General features: G+C 35.9%; 1 protein-coding gene across 1 annotated transcript in view; it reads right to left on the reverse strand.

Annotated features, from left to right (window-relative positions):
• The window catches only part of CCDC39 (coiled-coil domain containing 39), a 48429-nt gene extending 23791 nt beyond the window's left edge, over positions 1-24638 (reverse strand). The window contains exons 1-11 of the mRNA XM_045850904.1: positions 24478-24638; positions 15875-15994; positions 14162-14308; positions 12717-12875; positions 11869-11961; positions 11644-11772; positions 8664-8855; positions 5828-5931; positions 5361-5493; positions 2714-2908; positions 1604-1768 (exon numbers count right to left, since the gene is read on the reverse strand). Of these exons, the coding sequence (XP_045706860.1) occupies positions 1604-1768; positions 2714-2908; positions 5361-5493; positions 5828-5931; positions 8664-8855; positions 11644-11772; positions 11869-11961; positions 12717-12875; positions 14162-14308; positions 15875-15994; positions 24478-24567 (1527 nt within the window). The 5' untranslated portion in view covers positions 24568-24638. The remainder of the gene's footprint in view (positions 1-1603; positions 1769-2713; positions 2909-5360; positions 5494-5827; positions 5932-8663; positions 8856-11643; positions 11773-11868; positions 11962-12716; positions 12876-14161; positions 14309-15874; positions 15995-24477) is intronic.
• Positions 24639-25126: the final 488 nt, after the last annotated feature.

The raw sequence follows: 25126 nt of genomic DNA on the forward strand, positions 1-25126 counted from the left end.
ATAGTGATGGGAAGGAAACTGGGACTCTGATCAACGGTGTGGACCAGAAGGAAGACAGAAACATTCAACCAGAACAGAATAAAGAAACAAGAATTCAAAAAAATGAGAAGAGGCTTAGGAACCTCCAGGACATCTTGAAATATTTCAACACCCGAATTATAGGGGTACCAGAAGGAGAAGAGGAAAAGCAACAAGTGGAAAAGTTATTTGAACAAATAATAAAGGAGAACTTCCCCAATCTGGCAAAGGAAATAGACTTCTAGGAAGTCCAGGAAGCTCAGAGAGTCCCAAAGAAGTTGGACCCAAGGAGGAACACACCAAGGCATATCATAATTACACTAGCCAAGATTATAGATAAGGAGAGAAGCTTAAAAGCAGCAAGAGAAAAGAAGACAGTTACCTACAAAGGAGTTCTCATCAGACTGTCAGCTGATTTCTCAAAGGAGACATTATAGGCAAGAAGGGGCTAGAAAGAAGTATTCCAGGTCATGAAAGGCAAGGACCTACATCCAAGATTATTCTATCCAGAAAAGCTATCATTTAGAATGGAAGGACAGATAAAGTGCCTCTCAGATAAGGTTAAGTTAAAGGAGTTCATCATCACTAAGTCCTTATTATATGAAATGTTAAAGGGATTTAGCTAAGTAAAAGAAGATAAAAAATATAAACAGTAAAATGATAGCAAACTCACAGTTATTAACAACCACACCTAAAACAAAAACAAAAGCAAACTAAGCAAACAACTAGAACAGGAACAGAACCACAAAAATGGAGATCACATGCAGGGTTATCAACAGGAGAATGAAAGCGGGGAAAAGATACAGAGAATAAGTAGCATAGATGGTAGACAGAAAATAGATGGGGGGTGGGTAATAATAGTATAGGAAATGTAGAAGCCAAAGAACCTATATGTATGACCCATGGACATGAACTGAAGTGGGGCAATGTGGATGGGAGGGGGTGTACAGGGCGGAGGAAAATAAAGGGGGAAAAATGGGACAACTGTAATAGCATAATCAATAAAATATATTTTAAAAAAGAATACCTTTACCTTATTAACAAAATCAAGTTATTTGAAATTTGTTACTAAGTAAATATTTGAATAACAATAGATGTCCCATAAAAGAGCATCTTCTTTTAGAGATTATTTCATACATAAAGGGTAATCAAGTTATCATGGCAGATGCATAACAGAAAACTGGGATTTATTAATGTTTTAAATCACTAACAGTATTTTGAAGTTGCTTGAACCAGGGATCAAATCCTAGCTCCCCATGTATTACACTAGCTATGTAACCATGGCAAGTTACTTAACCTGTAAAACAAGTAATAATATCTTCCTCACAAAATATTTATAGGAATTAAATAAAATAAAATACTGAAGGCATATGATATATATAGCACATCGTAAATGCATAATCAATGGTAATGTTACATTTTCAGTCAGGATAGAAATATATATATATAGGTTCATACATTTGTTATACATGTGGGCAGCCTGGCAAGCAGCTATCCAAAGTCAAGTCTTAGGAACATGTTCTCTTAAAATAGAATGACCAATGACTAGCATATCTTAAGCATAAGAATGTTTTGGATAAGTTACATGAAGCTTCTTGATCTGTGTTTCCAAAAGGCCAAATGTAGATTTTTTCTCTTCCAACATCTTTTTAAGTTCAACAATTTTTGCTTCAAGGGCTTGTTTTTCTTCTGAATTAATTTCTCCCTTTAACCGTGACATTCGGCGTTCTACTTGTTGAATGTGAAAATCCTGTTACAGTTTTTAAAAATAAGTTAGTAAGGAGAAACAAATGGTGCAAACCATTTCTATAAATATAAAGACACAGTAAAGAGTTTCTCATGAGTTGGCCTCAGTGTTACCACACACTAAAGTCGCTTTAAATCTTCAATAATTTAGGATAAAATTCCTTCTTACCCTAAAGGGAGAGAGCGCAACATATTCTTCAACAACCATGGTACATGATAGTGACATATACGCAATTTGAAAATATAACAAAATCATACAGGGAGCTATTTATCGTACTACCATGATGGAGCCTCAGCAAATCCACTGGATATATGTGGACATAAATTTTTGAGGATACATTTTTAAGGGATGCAAAAAAAAATGATATAGTCCTAAATTTTTAGCCAAAAAGGTTTCAAAACTTCTAATGAGTTATTTTTTCAATTATACTGTAGCATCTGTAATTTTGAGAAACTAAAATTATAATAGATGAGAAGATTAAGATGTAGAGAGGGAGAACATTATGAAATTAATGAGACAGATCATATAAATAGAAGAAATAAGGAAAAACTGAAAAAATACTTTTTAACCTATTAGTCTAAGGATGGGGGAGGGAAAGCCTAAGTCTGCACTCAGAACTAAGAACCAACACTCAGATTTTCTAAGCTTCAGATGTCCAACTTGTTTTGTTTTACTCTGCATTCTGTGTTCAGCCAGCCCAGGTTCCTTTAAGGCATGGTTCTCCCTCACTAGAGTTGTCTATCCTCTTACTTGTTTATTTCAGATCAAGAAAAGATAGTATTTAAGGCTTCCTCGCCCTACTATTGACATAATGTGATATCTCATCTTCAATATCTGTCTATCCTGCCAAAGGTGCTTAGAAATCTTTGTTTTCTCAGAACACTGCAGTATCTTATGTCACAACTATAACAAATCAGGATGAAAGATATTCATAAAGGTAACATCTACCTGACTGTACATAATTTCTTGCTGCTTCAAGGTTTCAAAATCCAGTTTATGTAACTGACGGTTGAGGTTCTTCAGAGAGGAACGGGTTCCTTCAATTTCTGATATGACAGCTCTTTCTTTTGTGGTCTCAGTCTGTAATTCCTGAACTTTCTTAAACAGCACGTCTTTCACTAAGTTCAATTGAACTTCCACTTCCTGACGATGAAGATAATAGTGATTAATGAAATTATAATTCCTTAAAATATTTTATTTTATAAACAATATAATTTAGGGGCTCATAATGAACCTCCAACATTTTAGCCCTTGAGATATAAAGGCCTCCCCACAATTTCAACAAATTGCCAACACTTCCTTGTAGTCTATTCTAGTAGACTGAAATAGTTTTCTATTCCTGTATCATGTTCCTTAATCTGTCATCTTATTTCTACCCCACCTTGGACTTAGAGCTTGGCCATTCCACTGGTTTCCTTAGAAAAGAAAATACACTGGAGATACACAGCCTATAGGCTCACAAAGTTTACTGAAGTCTTAAGGGTGTTACAGGGAAGAAATCACATCACCAATCTCTACCTTCTTTAGGTCGCTATCCAGTGGTGAGCAGGTAAGTGTTTAACCACCAGCTTTCCAGCGTATGAGAGATTGGGGGAAGAGGTTGATTTTAATAGTGTAAATACTCCCACTATACCTAATTTCAAGCTACTAAAATGATTCCACTAAAGGCAGAGTTAGGAAGAGAAACATGGTAGTAGACCATTATGCAGAATTTCCAATTTACAACATAATCTTAAGTAACATTAAAAGCATAGGTAGTAGTAAAATAATTTGGAAGTGATGAGTGCTGAGCATTTATCACTTTTGTTTTTAATATAATTTATTGAATTGTAAGTCTATATAATTTAATTTTTAATAGTAGCTATGTTTAGCAGCTAACTTGCAAAATTCTGGAAAACCTGTCAGTTCTTGTGAGCTGGTAGGGCTGGCCCGGACACACCACTGGCACCAAGTCTTACCCACACAGGCTCCCAGCTGGCCTCGTGCCTCGTGCAGCCCTACAGGACGTAGAAACCAACGCCCACTCCCACTGCTCCTTTCTTAGGAGGCATCTCTGTCTTGACCCCAAAGCTTCACAACAAATGAATTCTAGGCTTCAGATAGATCTACCATGACAAGATGGATTGAAAGTTATAATTTTAAAATGTTGGAATAATTTCCCTCTGTGCTCTTATACCCACATTAGCATATTTTCCTTTAGCAACCAGTGAACCTCAATATAAAGCAAGAGATATCTGTGACTGGCACATTTAAAAGTTCACAAATCAAGAAATATAATCTGACATAATCAAATAAATGCATTGTTTTCATATAATAGACAATTTGCATTGAGTTTAATACCTCCTCAGTGAGTGCTTAGCAGAGTTTTCAAGTCAGTGCATAGTGGTGAATAACTCAGTACATCTCAAAATATATAGGGTTGGGTTTTTTCCAAACAAATAAGTAAAATCCAGCAGCTACAAAAATCAAGATTATGAATACAATCCTGATAGAGCACATTTAATACAAATACTGCAATCTTATTTTTTTCAAATTCTGCTAATTTCTTCAGAAATGTTATTAGTTCTTCATTCTGTCACCAAAAAGTCAATTTCACATGAATTTTACAGTTTTTACAGATTTCTCATAAGTTATAAAACTGTCCCATCTCATGTGCTATAGAAACTTATGCTCTTAGGGAAAAAAAATAACTTAAAAAAATAATGTTGGACTCAAACACCACCGAAGTCAAGACTGCAGCATGAGTTCATTACTCAGGAATTTTAAACATACAACAAGACACTGTGGAAGCTGATTCTATCCAAATAAAAGTGAAACCATCGTCAAAATAAACCTCAGCAAATGGGGGACTTTGCCACCATCTTCAGCTGCCCCTCTACTTCCTCCCACAACAATAACAGCAAAAAGGTTAAAAGCAAGAAGTAGTGTCAACAGTGCCAGGTCACACAAGTTACTTTGAAGTGTTCAAAGAAGAAATGGTGACCCAGTCTTTTCCAGTTTCTCAACATTGGCTTCAATGCTACCAATATGCCAAAGAGATTAAGGTAGAAGGGAGGGGGGCGCTTGCAGAGTTAGGAAAGTGATAGCGTTTAGGAGCCCAATTACTGATAAATGATGCCAAACTTTAAGAGATAGTAGTAGCAGATGATGAAAAAATACAGGTAGTGAATGTAGACCATTAGCGGGAATTTGGTCACAAAAAAATGATAATTATATAGAACTCAGTTGTAAAACAAGGGCACCTTTTCAAGGTACATTTCCAACATAAGAATGTACATATATGGATGACAAGCAGGGACATGGACACAGCAGGCATTGAGAGGGCATGGAATCTAAGGTACAGGGGCTACCTTGAAAAGACAACATCAAAATTGATGCTGAAAGTGGAGCAAATGGAGAATTAGGAGCTTGAGAGAGCAGGTCACCAAGAGTCTCAGAGGCAATAAAAAGAGGACCAAGGATGCTGGTTACAAATGTGATCACACCAAAAAGCAGAGCCTCTTAAAAGACTGTCTGCTCCTCTGATCTCAAGAGTCTAACTAACTCACTCCTGCTAAATTTGCTGTGATTTTTTTTAACTGAAACTAAATTTTACCTTCACACTTTTGTCTTCCTCCTTTAGCATATCTTCCAAACTGGTAGCTTTCTCTTCTGCTGACATAGTTTTCTCAGTTATCTCCTTTAATTTTTTCTTGGCAATCTCATTATAATGTTTGATTTTGCATAACCTAGAGAGGGTTTATGAGGAAAAAACAGAAAACATGTCTAAAGGTATTTAATGCAAACAAATAAGAAATAGTTTGTCCAATGTTTTCTTCATATAACTTGAAGGTTTCTTTTACCATAAACCTTTTTATTACTAATACATATTTAATAAGCCATAAAAATATTGCACCTAAGCTTGTGTGATGAAAAGCCTGGGATATTTTTTAATTTAATAACTATAATTTTATAGTTATTTTATAGTTGTTTAATAACTATAATTTTATAGTTATTTAACAAAATATTCATTTTTCTAGATGTAGTAAAAACTATAAACATATTTAAATATCTTGTTCTTACCTTGTTGTTTCTTCATGAATATCCTTCTTTAGTTGGGAAGTAATTTTCCTCAGAGCTTCTAAATCACTGGAACTTCTATTCACAGTGGCTTTTAAAGAATCCAGCTATTTATTAGTTAACAGACAGAAATTATATATTTATTCTATACTTTATAAATTAAATTCACTTCTAAAAAGTTTTACTTGGAATACTTTATTTTCTAACCTTCATCATTCCCATAAACATAGTAACCATACTGCTATTAAAACATATTAACAGTTTTTCTTTTTGACCTACTATTGTTTTAAATGACTTGTATAATACTGGCAAATTATAGAGACCTACATATATGTATTTAAAAGACATTAGAGCAAAACTTTACAACACTGGATTTGACAATGATTTCTTGGATGTGGCACCAAAGGCACAGGGAACAATAAAAACTAGACAAACTGTACTCCATCAAAATTGAAAACACTTATGGATCAAAAGATAGTATCAACACAGTGAAAAGGCAACCCACAGAATGGGAGAAAATTTGCAAATCACTATGTGGTAAAGGATTAATATGCAGAATGTATGGAGATCTCCTAAAACTCAATGACAACAACAACAACAAAAAGATTCAAAACTGGGCAAAGGGTCTCTCTCAATAGGCATTTCTGCAAAGAAGACATACAAATGACCAATAAGCACAAAAGATGTTCCACATCATTAATCACGGGGAAAGCACAAATCAAAACTACAATAAAATTCCACCTCACACACACCCGGGTGGCTACTATTGAAGTTGAAGGAAGGAAGGAAGAAAAGAAAGAAGGAAGGAAGGAAGGAGTAGGAAAGGGAAAGGGGAAAGGAAAGGAAAGGAAAAGAAAAGTAGAAGGGAAAGGAAGGGAAGGGAAGGGAAGGGAAGGGAAGGGAAGGGAAGGGAAGGGAAGGGAAGGGAAGGGAAGGGAAGGGAAGGGAAGGGAAGGGAAGGGAAGGGAAGGGAAGGGAAGGGAAGGGAAGGGAAGGGAAGGGCAAGTATTGGTGAGGATGTGGAGAAATTAACTCTGTTGGTATAGCCACTGTGGAAAACAGTATGGCAGTTCCTCAAAATTAAAAATAAAATACCACATGATCCAGCAATTCTGAGGTACTGTATATCCATGTTCATAGTAGCATTTATTAACAACAGCTAAAACATGGAAGCAACCCAAATGTCTACAGGTAGATGAACAGATAAACAAAATGTGGTATACACATAAAATAGAATAGTATCCAGCCTTAGAAAAGGAAGTAGATTTTGACATATGCTGCAACATGGATGAATCTTGAGGATATTATACTAAGTGAAATAAGTGTAATAAGCCAGTCACAAAATACTGTGTGATTCTGCCTACATAAGGTACTTAGGATAGTCAAAACCATAGACAAAGTACACTGGTAGTTACCAGAGGCTGGCAGGAGGGAAGAATGTGGAATTATTGTTTAATGGATACAGAGTTTCACTTTTACAAGAAAAAAAAGAGTTATGGAGATGGATGGTGGTGATGGTAGCCCAACATTGGGAATGTATTTAATACCAATGAACCTAAAATGATTAGAATGGTAATTTGTATGTTATGTATATTTTACCAGAATAAAAAAATTAGAGAAAAGAATGTGTTACAACACAGATGAACCTTGAAAATGTTATGTAAGTAAATGAATCCAGATATAAATCCTATATTATATAACTTCATTTATATGAAATATCTAAAATAGGCAAATCCACATGCTATAGAGTAGATTAGCAGTTGCCAGGGACTGGATGGAGAGGGGAAAGGACAGTGATTGCTAATGGGTGTGGGGTTCTTTATAGAGAGACAAAAATATTCTAAAATTAGATGGTGGTTCTGTTTGCACAATTCTGTGAACACACTAAAAACCATTGAATTGTATACTTTAAAGAGGTGAATCATAATATGTGGATTATTTCTCAATAAATAAAACGAATGAATGCATTCATAAATGAATGAATAAAGAAATCCATGTACTCTTTTCTGCAATTTGCTTAAACTTTTAAATGTTTAAAAATGAGTTATTAGCAGTGGCATTTAACCTAAGCAAGAAATTCATTTATTTTACTTTTTTAGGATCTTCTGTAATTGTTCTCTTTGGGCAGAAGAAAAATCTTTCCTTCTTTATCAGAAATAAAAAGCATAACAACTTATAGAATAAAATGCCTTACAATATTTCAATGTCCCACCTAAACAATGTTAATTTCAGATAAGACACAAATTTCATAAAGATTTCTTTATTGCTAACCAAGGGGATTGCAACCTCTCCCTATGGAATAATCTAGTCAGCATGAATGCCACAAAAGAAGAAAAGAACAAAACAGAAGTTTTCCTTTCTCATAATCTGTTTCTTCTCTCTTTGTTTGACCACTACATTGACCTACCAGCAGACTGAAATTTATTCCTTAACAAGATGAGAAACTGAACTTAAACAGGTAGCTCCACCTAGAATTTCATAGTTAAAACAACCATACATTACTCACTGGAAAGACACTTCAAGTTATCAGTGATGTCAATATTGACCTTCACATTTTCCCATTTGTCAGTTATCTTATAATTATGATTTCCAGTCTAGACACTTTGGGAGCCTTTTGCCTTAGCTTACTAACAAAACATGTGACAGGCAAGCTGGGCACTGTACCAGTGCAGGGGGCCCTTCACACCGCCTGTGATGTGAATGGCACCCCTCTGATGCCTTCAATCAGAGGCTCCATCAGAGTATCCTAAAATTTCCACAACATGAAGAAGCGAAACAAAAAGAACTAAAAGGCAGTTCTTTAAAGGAAAGGCTTTGTGCTTATTTTTAGTTGACATACCTCATCCTTCAGCTGATTTCTATTAGCTTCATGATGCTGATATTCCATTCTACATTTCAAAACTTTACGATCAGCAACAGAAATTTTTTTCTCATACTCTGCGTTATTTCCAATCTCACTTTCCAAAAACTTGATCTTTTCCTTAACCAAACTTTCTTTTTCTCTTATTTCCTGCTTTACCTTCGATAATGCCTAGGATTTTTTAAAAAAGTTAAATATATGTTTAATATTATGAACAGAACAAAAATTAAACAGAACGTAGTTTTATCTTTATATTATCATATTTAATATTTTATCAAAACTTCTTAAGAGAATGTTTTTGAGAGAGATTCTATTTATATTAATTAAAACAAAATATTAATATATTACACACCAAAAATAGTAAGCTCATATTTTTAAAGGTCTCTATATTTCCTTTCATCTACTTGGTACTTTACCAAAGAGATGAGAAAATATGAACCTTTTATAAATGAAAGGTGACATCCAAAAAGTATAACAGTGTTAAATATTTTTTCACATAGCAAGCAGAATTTCAGTGAACGTTTTCAAATGCTTCACAAGACCAGTTTTTTCTTTCTTCATCTTTTGGGAGTAGCATTTTAGCTATTGGCTTCAGTAGGAATGCCTTCACTCGGGCTTTTTGCTGGTCTTGATTACACAAAATTAATAGAATATGCAAAGTAGTAAATGAGATGTAAACAAAGTACTATAGAAACAAAGAATAAAGTCTACCCAAGAGCTACTATTAAAAGACATTATCTAAGAAGTTTAAGTGAGGTCAGGCCTAAAAAGATAAATGGAGATGCATAAAAACTCCAGCATGGTTGGAGCACAGGGTGGGAGGGCAGGGGTGGAATGGAGATGCATTAAGAGAGGGTGGGTGTGCTGATGAAAGGGATGAGGCTGGAAAGGTAGAAATTGGAGCCAAACAGTGAAGAAATTCAATTTTTTAATTGTCACATTAAAGAGGATCGACTTTTGAGCAATGTGGAACAAAGATGATTGTAGAGCTGGGGAATAAAAAGATCAATGCAATATTTTAGAGAAGAAAAATTTATCCTAAAATACATTTCTTTCAAGTTTTCCAAAATGGGGTCCCACCAAACAACTTATCCCAGGAGATGGGGCTGGGGGAGGTCTGTGATCTGAAATCAGTAAGTTTTAGAAATGTTCCATATAATAGTGTACATATTAGCATATTCCATGGATATACATTTGAGATGCACTGCATTGAAAAAAAATTGTTTTATCTAGTATTCCTGTATGTTCTCTATAACAATTAACATTCTATAATTGTAGCATTCTATATATCTGCTGTGTTCATTCAACCAAATGACAGGTCAAAAGTTATATATAAAATTCTATAATTTCCTGCCTTATATTGATTTTTCTACTACTTAATCAGATACTTTAATATCTATGTTGATGTTCACATTATTTAACAGTGTTGCCTTCACAGTTAAATTTTCATATAGGTAATGCTTATAAGTAATATCTCAAAATTTTTACACTGGAATAAAAACATAATAGAAAAAATATTCCTAAATAATGCAACAATTTCTTTTGAGAAGCCAATTTCAGGATCTGTGGTCAGATTCCTGCCAAGAAGACACTGAGAAGGCAGGTACTGTTCTGGAGGAAAAGGAAAAAAAGGATCCAATCTCTGATTTATCCTCCAGTGATGTGGGCTGGTCTCCCTGGCTCACCACTGCTGACTTGCGCGTCTCTCCTCAGTGCTGTGTTCAGTGGAGTCATGTTGGTATGGAAGCTGATTCATCACAGAAATCAGAAATGTTACAGATCAAGAGCCAGTTGATCAACACTAAGAAGCATACTTCTACCTAAGGAGCTGCTTCTTAGCACCCTCCCTATTCTCCTACAGTAGACAGCCAGGAGATATCAACCTGTGAGTAGGACAAGTTGTGTATGCTCGCAAATCAGCAGGCTGTGTCAATTCAGCTGTGGGGTTGTATGAGAATTCAATTGTGGATGTGCAGTCTTAGATTGGACACATTTTATTAATGCAGAGGAAGTAGTGAGGAACTGCTGTTTGAAAGCAGTAAGAAGTCAAGAAAGAGTAACCAACATCAGCGTTAAGAATTAAGAGGAACTTATAGTTAAGATTGGTTCTCCCTTGTCTCTGTTAGGGAAATATATGCCATTTTGTTGATAAAATGTTAGTCACTTACAGAAATTTAGAACAGCAGAATAACACACTTGCAAATAACAGTGGCATATAACAAGTAAACTGCACCCAGGTATCAAATTTCTGAGCTCAGTGGTCTGAGCTGCTTGCCAAATGCCTTTCCATGGACTAGATGCAGAATGGTAATACATCTTCTCGTCTGTCTTCCTTCCTTCTCAATCCCTTCTCCTTCCCAACTTTCCCAAATTTTCCCATTTTTACTCATCACTATTTGACCTCTTAATGAATTCTGAAAAATAGTTCCAAATTTTTCGAAAGTAGCAAAAGATAACACTAGCTTTGCATTTAATCAGCATGGTATTCCCCCCCTTCCGAGCTTCTACCCCATCATTGGTGCCTCAGCCTCAAAAGTGAAATTTGATTGCCATCCCAGTTTCTTGCCTGACTCTCCCCTCTTTCTCTTGGCTCTCCATAAATCCCATTCCCCTGCACCTGTGTGCACCAACAGCACTCATGTTAGATCCAGGGCACCTTAAACAGCCATGTGTAAGTAGGGCATTGATTTTACCTCAGTAACATTATCCACTAGCTTTTTCTTGTTCCACATTTCAGAGACAGCAAGATTTAGACTTTGTCATAATGTCATAAATAATATATATAAAATCACATTTCTAAATGGATATAGAGTTAGCTCTGAACAACATTTACCAAAACTACTAAATCTCCTACAAAAGTGACTTCAAATAACAATGTGATTTATGTTTGAAATGAGTTAGTTAAATACAAAAGAGATAAATACAGCTGAACTTTGCAAGGACAGAATAACTACTTTACCAAGGCACAGTTATCAATGTCTTGATCTCTCTTCTGCATCTGTTCTATTGTGTTTTCCCATTGTTTAATGAGTTCTTGTCTTTCATTATGAATCTTACGAAAATCTTGCGCTGCTTTCTCCAATTCTAACTGTCAAATAGAGAGCAAATAACATTTCTGTGAATGTGAGTGCTTTTGCAAACACCACTTTGACAATTACAAAATAAAAATCTTCACTATACCAACCTGTGCACTTAGAGTCTCTGTAAGTTCGTTGTCAAGTAATTTTTTTTTCCGATTACCTTCCAAAGTCAGTCTCTCTAACTGCAGAGTCAGTGCCTATGAGCGATATGCAAAAATAAGTCATGATTATCACTGATTAACTCAAAAGCTGTTAGCACATCTCATGTTGAGTATTATATTATATAGATGTATTTGATATCTAAAACACCTTCAAAATATATGTACTTTATCTTTTAACATCAAAGTGCTGCAGTCAAAACTGAGTTGTTTTTTAAAAGACTTATAATATATATTTAAGTATGTTAGGAAAAAAAGGTTAAATAATTTTCCAGTTAAAATAATGCATTTGGTATTAAGTCTATTAGAAAGTAGCATGTTTCATAATACTAAAGTATTACCAGATTTCACTACAAGTAGATTTTAAATAATGATTATAATAACATATTAAATAATTAATAGCACTAAGGTCTCAAATTAGCAAAATGTATACATAACTGTCAAGTTATGATTTAGACAAAACAAGTTAAAACACCTAAACATAGTTCAAGCATAAAACTTTTCTGAAATGCTTTTGAGAATCCTTCTCAGTCAGGATTCTTAACCTGGAGTCCAGGGATCCTTAAATGGTCAATGGACTTCAAAGCATCTAAACAACTTTTAGCAAAAGTTTGTATTTGTATATAATCATTTTTATAGAGAGGATACTTGGCTTTATTAGATTCTGAAAGGAAACTCTGACCCCCCAAAAGTTTAAGAACTACTTCTTTGAAATTCTTAGTCTGACTTACATACAAAGGTTAACACACTACAAATTCAGAGCAAACCTAACATAATAATTTCTAATTTCTCACCCTAATTTTATTATCATCTCGTTGTGCATACTTCTGAAGAGTGAGGGCATCGCTGTCTTTGTGAGCGGATTCTTCTAACCAGGCCTCCAGTGCTTGCTGGTCCCAGTTCATTTGACATTTCAAATCATCCAATTTATGAGTCAATTTAAATATGTTACTCTAATACCCAAAGAGAGGGGATGAGGAGATTACAAAACATTATTTACTACATGAACTAAAATAAAACATAATATTTCATACTGTACAGAACATATAAAAAAGGAAAGAAATCCTGTCCCTGTATCTGACCTCCAGATGAATATACCGTATTTAATTATATAACTATCACACTTTTATTTTACTTCTTTAGTTGTAAAGTAAAGGAGAAATAATTATACAAGATGAGAACAGTAGTTGAGCCAAAGTTTGCTTGAAAAGGCTTTATGGTAGTTCCCCCAAAGCAATCCCATTTTCATTCCACCACTGCCACTCCAGGTGAATATGCAATCTTAGTAAAAATAATACACTTGATATGCTAACTAAGGCCCCTTCCACTCCATTTCCAACCAGATTATTGCCTCAAGAGCCCTCTTATACAGAAATATGGAAGCACTTTTTTTAAAAGATTTATTTTTATTTTTAGAGAGGGAAGGGAGGGAGAAAGAGAGAGAGAGAAACATCAATGTGCGGTTGCTGTGGGCCATGGCCTGCAACCCAGACATGTGCCCAGAAGCACTTTTAATTGAAATAATATAGCAGTTAAGATAAAAATATTTCTGTACCTGTATTCATTTAACAAATCAGGGTTCATAAAAGAAAACTGATGAATATACAAACAAATACAAATTAATAAAATATATATGTGTACCCTCTCTTTCCCTTCCTTTCTCCCTAAAATCAATAAGCATATTTTTGGTTAAGGATTAAAAAAATATATATGTATATACGTATACATATACATATATGTGTGCATTTCATATTCATATGCATATGCAAAGAGAAGAATCAAATTTGGGAAGAGTGCCCAAATCACATAACTAAAAACTAAGGAAAAAAATAGGTACAGTAGTTTAATACTATTCACAAGCTGATAAGTTAATATGAAAGGTAAAATTTTTGAATAAAGAATGAAATTCAAAATTAAGTGATTTTTTTAAATGAAGCTTTTAAAATCACTTATGCATAAATTATGGCTAATATTGTATAACAGGCAACCAACGTGGCACTTTGCATATAGTAAGGCTCAGTGAGTACTTGGTAAATGAATGCTGGAAAAATAAGTGTAACATTCTGTCATTGTTCCATTCAGATCACAGCTCCCTGTACTTTTTATTGTCCAAGAAAAAACTCTAAGTAAATGTCAGGAAACTAACGAATGCTTTTCCCATACAGAAAAAGTCTATGTTTGTTTGGTGAGGGAAGAAGGAACAATGGCCCAGAATTTTAAGTGACATTTCAACACATACTTCCTTATCACTTTTCTTCTCCTGTACTGAAGCCATCTCACTTTGCAGCCGCTGGATTTCAGTCTTCATTCTACTCAGTTCTCTTTCAGCAATGATCTTAAAATGCTCTTCACTTTCAATCTCATGTTCTCTTGCTTTGCAAAGAGACTGCAGAAAGATATTAAAAGTAGAAAGACTGTTTAAATTTTAATATTAAAATTATTTATAATAATCCATTAGGCAAAAACATAACAAAGTTACCACAAAATGCTTAAATTAAGTATTATTAATCCCACTTCTCTTAAACATGCCACAATATTAGACTCTGTGATTCGGTGTAGTCAGTATTGCCTACTACTTTTAAGAAAGTTAGTTCTTGGACATGCTGAGAGAAAATATTATTGTTAGTAGTTTCCAGATACTATGTTGGTCTAGAAAAATTGCAGAAGACCAATGTTTAGCCCTGGCTGGTGTGGCTCAGTAGATTGAGTGCTAGCCTGTGAACCAAGGGCTTGCTGGTTCGATTCCCAGTCTGGGCACATGCCTGGGTTGTGGGCTAGATCCCCGGTATGGGGCTTGTGAGTATGGACATATGAAACACACATTGATGTTTCTCTCCCTCTCTATCTAAAAATAAATAAATAAAATCTTTTTAAAAAAGAAAATAAAACCACAGTTTATATTGTGGCTACTATCCTAGTTAATTGAGGTTTGACTATAATAAAATATTCCTACAAAGAGTTTCTCTCATATCCCCAACTCAGTGGTTTAATAACTTGAGGAAAAGATATTGTTTCTAATAATTTATTAATTACTCAATCATATCAGGATTCAAAAATCTTGAATATTATTTTAAAAGTACATTAAATGTTTAACTTTCTAATAAGACTTGTTAAACCATAAAATTGTTACTTATCTATACCAATTACAAATTGGCATTAAAAATGACTTTGTTCATATTTAAGAATTATATAATTTTTCAAAGAAAGGTAGATGCACTTAAAAAGATAGTCTGAAATGGAAGTTAGTAAACTCTCCAATGCTGATGTGCTGAGCTGACTAATTTGCTGGGCATCATTAGGGAATGAGAGTCTACACATGAGTAGATTATCCATAAAACAGATGCTTTAATTAGTTACCCTAAGTTTTAACTTGTATTATTTGTGTTAATTTTTCTAAAATGCATTATACTTTCCCCAGTTATCCTAAATTGTCTCCTAAATATAACTTAACTTTTCTTTTATCTCAGCGTTGTCATTATAAATTTCAGTTCTTAAATGATGCTAAAAGACTGTGGTGCCCTAAGGCCTATGGAAGTATGTGGTCTGTTTGCTTCCACTCCACATGGTCCCAGTGGGTTGGTTGTGCTGAATAATTAAAAGTAGATAGAAACTATTATGTGTTATATTAGGTCTGTTTCTGCTTCAAGTCATCATTTCTCACTGCATTACTATACCCTTTCTCAGATAATCTGCTGCCTAACATTGTATTAGACTGTTTGAATGATGATTTCTCCTTTCAAATGAATTAATTATTCTTTGAACTTGTGGGCTGTAGTGAGTTCCTCAAAGACTTTCTTCTACCTACTTTCAAATTCAAGGTTATGTTCACAATAGTTTAGTTATGCTAAATTTTCCTATTATATCTGTAGAATAACATCACAGATGTAAATGCAATGGGATATATCCCATGAGAACATGTGATATAATTAACATGAATGTCAACATTATATACCTGTGTAAATGAGAACTCTTGCTTAACATTTTTGAGGTGAGAAGTCAGAGCATTAATTCGCTCTTCATAGTCACATAGCTGATCTTGCAAGCACGACTTTTCATCCTGCAGCTTTGACAACTGTAAATAACAAACACAATGATTATCCAAAGTCTACTAAATGTTTACCATGTTAAAGGATGTAAACTCAAAAGAAAATTAAGTATTCATTTACTCTGCTTTTTAAGATATCCATTTGAACTTCAAAAATCTATTGCCCTTTCCATTATAAAATAGTGCTGTGAATTGGAGATTACTGTGGAAAAGTTAGCACCATATTAAAACAGAATACAAATCTCTCTCAGATCTGCAACATTAGCAGCTTCCGTAGCTAAAATGCATTTTAAAGAGAAAAGATGAGATTATGTTCCATAATTAAATGGCAAGATCTCTAAATCAAACAAGAGCATAGTAACAATGCCCAACAACAACAAAAAAACAGACCATAAACCATAAATTTGAAAAGTAGCTGGACACCAGGCACACTATCTCCTGCCTGAATGGCTATTCAAAACCAGTAGATTTAAGGGTAAGCCTAACAGAACAGAATTAACTCTCACGTGTTTAGAACCTGTTTCTTGATATATTTTATGTCTTTGAATTATAACAAAGTAAATATAAAACAATGTAAATGCAAAAAAATCTTTAGAAAATACAAGATAGATTCTCAGGATTATTAGAATATGTCATCCCTCAAAGTAACATAAAAGCTCAACAAAACAAATGTATGCTGCTTTATAGTCTTGAGCTATGGTCCCCAGGATGGGGCTACAAACTAGGAGATGCACAACACAATTCACTGAAGCACATAAGAAAAATATTTGAATTTTAAACTAAGGAAGAAAGAAAAAAATACTGATGTACCCAATTGTTATGCCCTATATTTTATTAAACTTACTAAGTAATATTAAATATGTATTTTGCTTGATATTTCATTAATTTCAATATTTAATCCCCTCTTTTGTTTACTTTGTTGTCCTTTTCTTTTTAATCTATTAAAAGTTCTTTGTTTCTTATTTTTCATCTTACTGATGGTTATGAGCTGAATGTGTCACCCCCAAACTCATATGTTGAAGCCAAAATCTTCAGTGTGGTAGTATCAGGAAGGGGTGCCTTTGGGAGGTAAGGAGGTTTAAATTAGGACATGAGGATAGTGCACTCACAATGAGACTGGTGTCCTTATAATAAGAGAAACCAGTGGGCTCTCTCTCTGCCGTGTGAAAACACAGCAAGAAGGCAGACATCTACAAGCCAGGAAGCCTGCTCTCACCACAACCCACCCATGCTGACACCCTGATCTCAACTTCTACCCTCCAGAACTGTGAGAAATAAACGTCTGTTTTTTAAATCTCTCAGTCTACGGAATTGTATTAAGCAACCCAGGCCAACTAAGTCACTAATTCAAAATGAAGGCATTTAAGGCTATGTTTTCTTGAAGTACAGGTTTTGCTATTTCCTGTGGATGTGGGTATAAGCAGTCTCCTTTTATAGTTTTCTAACTGGTGACTTTTCCTTTTCAATTTTTCTTTGATATGAGAGTGATTCAGGAACATATTTCTGAGAAACTTGCCTAAGGATTTATTAGTCAGCTCAGACAGCCAAAACAAAATACCATAGACCCATGGCTTAAACAACAGACATTTATTTCTGTTGTTTTAAACCATATGTCACAGTTCTGGAAGCTGGAAAGTTCAAGATCAAGATGCCAGTCAGTTTAGCTCTGGTGAAATTTCTCTTCCTGATTTGCAGCCTGCCACCCAGTCCTCATACCCAGTAAAGAGTTCTGCTCTCTCTTTATCTCCTTATAAGGACATTAACCTTCATCATGAGGACCCCACCCTCATGACCTCCTCTAAACCTAATTACCTCCCAAAGGCCCCATCTGCAAATACCATCACATTAAGGTTTAGGGCTTCGACATATGTAAGGTTTGGTGGGGAGATGGTCACAAACATTCAGTCTCTAACAACAGAGGATCATTTTTTAAATTAACACAAATTCTATTGGCTTATAATCAGAGAATGTGACCTATAAAATTTCTATCACTAATTTTTAAACCATATGTCAAATGGTTTAAGCATTTTAACCATTTTGCAAAGTACATTAAGTAGTGGCATTAAGTGCATCGCATTGTTGTACAACTATCACCACCATCTATCTCCAGAAATTTTTTATCTTCCCAAATGGGAACTGTGTACCATTAAACACTAACTCTCCATTCTCCTTCCTCCCTGGATATCACCATTCTGTTTTGTGTCTCTATAAATCTGACTACTCTTAACTATCTCATATAAGTGGAATGGTACGCTAGTTGTTCTTTTGTGTCCAGTTTATTTTACTTAGCATAGTGTCTTTAAGGTTTATCATTCACTTTTAATGCACTAAAGTTTTCATTCATCATGGCCAAGCACATGATCTACCTTTGTAAATGTCTTACAGACATATTTTTTAACATGTATATTCTCTATTTAAAGGATATATGCTTTCTCTGTTTTTATTTTTATTGCATTATTTATACCCTTTATATTCTATTTTTGTCTATTAGAATTATCCAATTCTGAGGCATTCAATATTGCATTTTCTCACTATAACAGTATTTTTGTCAAATCTACTTGTGTTTATGTACTTGGCTGCTGTGTCGTTTGGTGCATACAGCTTTATAAATTTTATTTTCTTCATCAATTAAGACTTTTATCATTGCATAATGAACCCCCCAAAAGCATCTCTTTTTTAATGAAAGCATGATTAACACCTCCTATTGGTAACTTCTTCCCCATAGAGTTCTATAACCTCTTTCTTACACAAAAAAGTACATGCAAGACCACCAGATGTTTATTGAAAACTTACATCATCTGAGAAATATCTAGATAAGCAAACAAAAAGATCCCAGAGGAAACAGATAATTAAAGACACAAAAGAAAAGAACTAAACACACACAAACACAGACACTCAGAGAGATTGGAAGTGATATTGTACTTCTAAAACAGGACCATGTAGTACAATAAAGCAACAAGAAAATAACTTGAAAATTAAAAAGGGCTTGATGTAGTTGCCAAAATAAAAACTACTTGTAAAGATGGAAAAAACTCTAAACATTTCCAGAGGTTAAAAAAAGTAACTTAAAAAGAAATGAAATTCACTACAGGGACTTCCAGCCAAGATGGAGGCACAGGTGGATACATTGTGCCTCCTCCCATAACCAAAAGAGGGACAACAAATTTAAAGACAGAAAATAACCAGAACTGTCAGAAAATTGAACTGTATGGAAGTTGCACAACCAAGGAGTTAAAGAAGAAACATTCATCCAGACTGGTAGGAGGGGCGGTGACAGGCAGCTGGGGTGCAGATGGGCAGCCAGGACAGAGAGGACTTGTGGCAAGGCAGTGGCTGGAGGACCAGGGTGGGCAGGGCGGCAGTTCATGGACCGGGCGAGGTGGCAGCTGGCAGAGCAGGCAGTCCCATATTTCCATGAGGATAAACCAGGAGGAACAACTGGGGAGTGAGACAGACCATGCAACCCAGGGTTCCCACATGGGAAAATAAAGCCTCAAAATCTCAGACTGAAAAATCCTGTAGGGGTTGAGGTGGCAGCAGGAGAAACTCCCAGCCTCACAGGACAGCTCATTGCAGAGACCCACAGGGTCCTAGAACATACACAAACTCACCCACCCTGGAATCAACACCAGAAGGGCCCAATTTGCTTGTGGGTAGCAGAGGAAGTGACTGACAGCCTGCTGAGAGCTGAGCAAGCACCATTGTTCCCTTTTGGACCCCTCCCCCACATACAGCATCACAACGCAGTGATGTGTTGTCCTGCCCTGGTGAAAACCTAACGCTCCACCCCTCACTACATAACAGGTATGGGGAGACACACACACACACACACACACACACACACACACACAGACAAAATGGCCCCAATGAAAGAACAGATCAAAGCTCCAGAAAAAATACAACTAAGAAACAAAGAGATAGTCAGCCTATCAGATGCACAATTCAAAACACTGATAATCAGGATGCTCACAGAATTGGTTGAATTTGGTCGCAAAATAGAGAAAAGAGTGAAGGCTATGAAAAGTGAATTAAAGGAAAATGCACAGGAAACCAACAGTGAAGGGAAGGTAACTGGGACTCAAATCAATGGTGTGGACAAGAAGGAAGAAAGAAACATTCAAAACAGAATGAAGAAACAAAAATTAAAAAATATGAGGAGAGGCTCAAGAACCTCCAGAACAGAATGAAGAAACAAGAATTCAAAAATATGAGGAGAGACTTAGGAACCTCCAGGACATCTTTAAATGTTCCAACATCTGAATTATAAGGGTGCCAGAAGGAGAAGAGGAAGAGCAAGAAATTGAACACTTATTTGAAAAAATAATGGACAACTTCCCCAACCTGGCAAAGGAAATAGGATTCCAGGAAGTCCAGGAAGCTCAGAGAGTCCCAAAGAAGTTGGACCCAAAGAAGGACACCCCAAGGCACATCATAATTACATTAGCCAAGATTAAAGATTAGGAGAGAATGTTAAAAGCAGCAAGAGGAAAGGAGACAGTTACCTACAAAGGAGTTCTCATAAGACTATCAGCTCATTTCTCAAAAGAAACCCTGCAGGCAAGAAGGGGCTGGAAGAAGTATTCAAAGTCATGAGAGGCAAGAACCTACATGCAAGATTACTCTATCCAGCAAAGGTATCATTTAGAATGGAAGGGCAGATAAACTGCTTCCCAGATAAGGTCAAGTTAAAGGCATTCATCATTACCAAGCCCTTATTATATGAAATGTTAAAGGGACCTAAGGAAAAGAAGAAGATCAAACACTAGGAACAGTTTGAAATGACAAAAAACCCACAACTATCAACAACCAAACCTAAAAAAAAACAAAAACAAACTAAGGAAACAACTGGAACAGGAACAGAATCACAGAAATGGAGATCACATGGAGGGTTATCAGAGAGGAGAAGGAGGGGAGAGAATAGGGGGAAATGTACAGGGAAAAAGCAGCATAAATAGGAGGTACAAAATAGGGGGAAGTTAAGAATAGTATGGGAAATGTATAAGCCAAAGAATTTATATGTACCCATGGACATGAACTAGGGGTGGGGGAATGTGGGTGAGGGGGAGGGCAGGGCAGAGGGGAATAAAGGGGGGGAAATGGGACAACTGTAACAGCATAATCAATAAAATATATTTAAAAAAGAAATGAAAAGCATTCAAATATTAAATTATGCATTGCTGAAAGATAATAGGGCAATACTTTCCAAATTCTACTAAGAAATTACTTTTAATCTAGAATTTTCTACCCAGTCATATAACCATCAAATGTTAGAGCAAATAAAAATATTTTAATTAGATTGTTTACCTCCCATACACCCTTCTTAGGGAGACACAAGAAAGTATTCCATTAAAAAAAAGAGAATAATCCCCAAAAGAAGAAGATATGTGATCTGGGAAATAGAGTAACAAGCCAGTTAGGGGAGAAAAAAGAGAACTCACATGTTAACAGGCTGGAAATAGGTCTGCAGGAAAATTGTCCATATTGGACAATAGGACTGCAAAAGGAAGGAGCAGGAGAGAAAGTGTCTTGAAGATCTGATATAAACTTAAAGCAAGGAATGCAAGCAATCAAACTGGTGACTGAGGATGCAAGGAATTGAAAACATAGTACAATGGCCCCTTCCTTTGAGGGTAGAACACAACCAGTCAAAAGATGAGTTAAAAAAAATAGTCAAGAAAAGATAAATCGAGTAAAACTGGTTACATTAAAGTCAATGAAATCATTTTAAATATAAAACTAATACTAAACACTTGCAGTAAATTAAGGGCATTGATAGAATGAAAATAAAATAATCCTTGATAATAAAAAATAAATAAAACCCATATTTTAAAGGGATAAAAGAATGTGGAAAGAAATATGAGATAAGAGAGTTAATATCTTCATTTAAAAGATGAAAGAACAAACAGTCAACCCATACTGCCTAAAATTGGAACAAAAATTTTTTTAAAACAATTTAACCATTTCATTTTTCTCTTGTGTAGTTTTTCTTAATGTTAAACAAATTTTTTAGCAATCACTATCTCTTGTAATCAAGGAATACCTGAAATTCAACAATTCCTTTCTTTTTTTCTCTCTTAAATGTAACTAAGCTTAAATTTAAATTTTTGTGTTAAAAATAGTATATATAGCTCTGGTCAGTGTGGCTCAATTGGTTGGAGCATCATCTAGTAAACCAGATAGTCGCAGGTTTGATTCCTGGTCAGGGCACATGCCTAGGTTGTGGGTTTGGTCCCCAGTCTAGCGGCACACAAGAGGCAACCCCATCAGTGCTTCTCTCCTTCTTTTTCCCTCCCTTCCCTTCTCTCTAAAAGCAACAAGCTTGTTTGTTTTGTTGATTAGGTTCCACTTATAGGTGAGCTCATATGGTATTTGTCTTTTACCACCTGGTTTATTTCACTTAGCATAATACTCTCCAGTTCCATCCATGCTGTTGCCAAGGGTAGGTGCTCCTTCTTTCTTTCTGCTGCATAGTATTCCATCATGTAAATGTACCAGTTTTTTTATCCACTCATTTACTGATGGGCATTTAGGTTGCTTGCAACACTTGGGCATTGCAAATTGTGCTGCTTTGAACATTGGTGTGCACAGGTTCTTTTGAATTGGTGTTTCAGGATTCTTAGGGTATAATCCCAGCAGTGGTATTGCTGGGTCAAAAGGCAGACAAACAAGCAAGCAACATATAACCAAAAACATTGAAATAAAGGACAAACTGAGAGTAACCAGAGGGGAGGGAGGACAGGGTTTATGGGGGAAAACAGGGGAAGGTCCATCAAAGAACATGTATAAAGGACACATGGACAAAGCCAAAAGGGGTAGGTTCAAGGGCAGGAGGCAGGGATGGATGGGGCAGGGGGCCATGGTGGGGTGAAAATGGAGATAACTGTACTTGAACAGCAATAATAAATTTTTTAAGTAATTAAAATTAAAACAATAAGCATGTCCTTGAGTGAGGATAAGGAAAAAACAGCATGCATAGTAGTATTACATTTTTTAAATATTCCTGATTGACTTTCAAGCTATGTATTATAGACCATGATGTCTGGAATATTTGTTTATACCAGGATAGTCACTTCTATGGTCAACAGTACATACTTTTGGGAGGCAACATTTTATTTTATTTTTTTTACTTTATACACTTCTATCTGAATATTTCAATGTATAGGAGTTGCTTTTTCAATATCAGACTTTATTCAGGTGAAGTAATTATGGCTCCTCATGCTGCTTCTTTTTCATTGCTCTGTGATATTTTTTAAATAGCTAATGCAAGTAATATGTATATAATATCCTGTGAGGCAATTATGGCACTAATACCAAAAACTAACATTTGAATGGAACTTGAACCTATTAATACATTAATGTCTTTAGAGCTGTATAACAGCCCTATGAGATATTTATTTTACTTATCTTCGTTTTACAGAAGATGATACTGGCTCAGTGCTGGTGAGTAGGATCTAAACCCAGGGCTGGATACTTCTTAATCTCACTATGCCTCAGTACTTAGTGCTAGATCTCTTACATTCCCTAATGTTGCCCTCCATTGAAAACAAAAACTGCAGCCATCTGAATTAAGCATGAGTAAACAGGTCAGAATATTTTGAAAAAAGAAAGAGCAAAGGATTTTTATTTTCATTTTTATTGTATCTTTTCCATTACCATTTATCCCCCCATACCCTCTTCCACCTCCACTCACCAGTCCCCCACCCCCAATCACCACATCATTTTCATTTTTCAGAGGATAGAAAACCTTTTTCATTCTCTAAGTAAACACCATCTGTTCTTGGATCCTCTTCCACACAACACGTTGTCATGTGATGGAACTTTAGACTGGTTGCTGAAGGTTTTTTCAAGTTTCCTGAGCTGGGTGCAATTTTATTTTGACCAACTACTATGCACTGCTTACAAACTGATGTAAAATATTCCCTACGGCTAAAATATTTTACAAAATTCTGTGACAGCTTAATCCCCCATTTGAAAAGCTGCACATTCTACATTCTTACGGGAATGTCCCTCTTAAAAACATTTCTTCGAGTCACTTTCAACTTGAAACATCATAGGCAGAACTCAAAGAGAAATGTCACCAGAAGAGTTTTGTTTATACACATCCGCAAGTAACTGTTGCTACGCAAACCTTAGAAGCCCCACTGCAAAACGCGCTTAATTCTAAGGAAGGAGAAAGTGCGCGCGGGAACCAGACTTTCTTCTGTCCCAGAGTCTGGAAATGAGTACACGAAGGGGTAGAGGAGGAGGGAGTAAAGATTCGGCTTTTATAATCCTGAATATCAGTTATCGTTTCAATACATTTGTAATGCTTAGCAAGTACGGAAAGGGGCAGACAGGTGAGGGAGAAAGTAGAGGTGGTGCCGAAGAGCGTTAGACAGAGAAGAGGTGGGACTAGGGAAGGAAAGAAGAGACATAAAGGGATGGGGGTATTCCTGCCAACCAGAAAACTCACCCTTGCTCTCCCCCAAAAAGACCCCCTTCTTCCCCAATCTTCTTCACCTGATCCTCACCTGATCTTCCAGTAACTTGTTCTCCTTGTTCGCAACTGGGATGGCGAACCCATCCTCCCAGTGCAGCTCTGCCAGAAATTCGCTACTCATGACGGCAAATGGTACAGGTGCAGCGAAAAGATTCTCCTTTTTGTGAGGCCCATTAGCAGCGCCAGAAGCAACATGACACACCCTCAAAGCTTCCTAGTGGTTGCTAAGGGCTTCCTTCGCGCCCTTAGTTACCACACAGGAAGCGCTCCGACCCGGAGGCGAAACTTCCGGTTGAGAATTCCCTCGCCGACGTCTAGCAACTTTTTTCTAAAACCCAGGGAAGCAAAGCAATTTACTCCTCCAGGGGTTTGTTGGGGTGGGTAGCCCAGCGCCAGCATAACCTCCCCTGAAAGTGCAGCTCCGGATAGTTCCCCCGGTGCAGTCGCCGGAGGTCCACAGGAACCAGAACCGCATTGAGCTACGCGACTGCCGGATCGACGGCGGAAAATGAGAGTTACCGAAAATAATAACCCGGGCTTTCTTTGCAAGTGGTGTCTGTTGAGTTTCATCTATAGATGGAATTTCGTAGGCTGAAATAGACTTGTGTTTTGAAGCAGAATTTTCAATTCCCAGAATCATTGCTGGGCGTTGTGATCTGTTTTAATCTAACGCTCTTCCG

The sequence above is a fragment of the Phyllostomus hastatus genome, unplaced genomic scaffold, assembly GCF_019186645.2.
Source record: "Phyllostomus hastatus isolate PE091 unplaced genomic scaffold, TTU_PhHast_1.1 phas_contig_86, whole genome shotgun sequence".
Taxonomy (NCBI): Eukaryota; Metazoa; Chordata; class Mammalia; order Chiroptera; family Phyllostomidae; genus Phyllostomus; species Phyllostomus hastatus.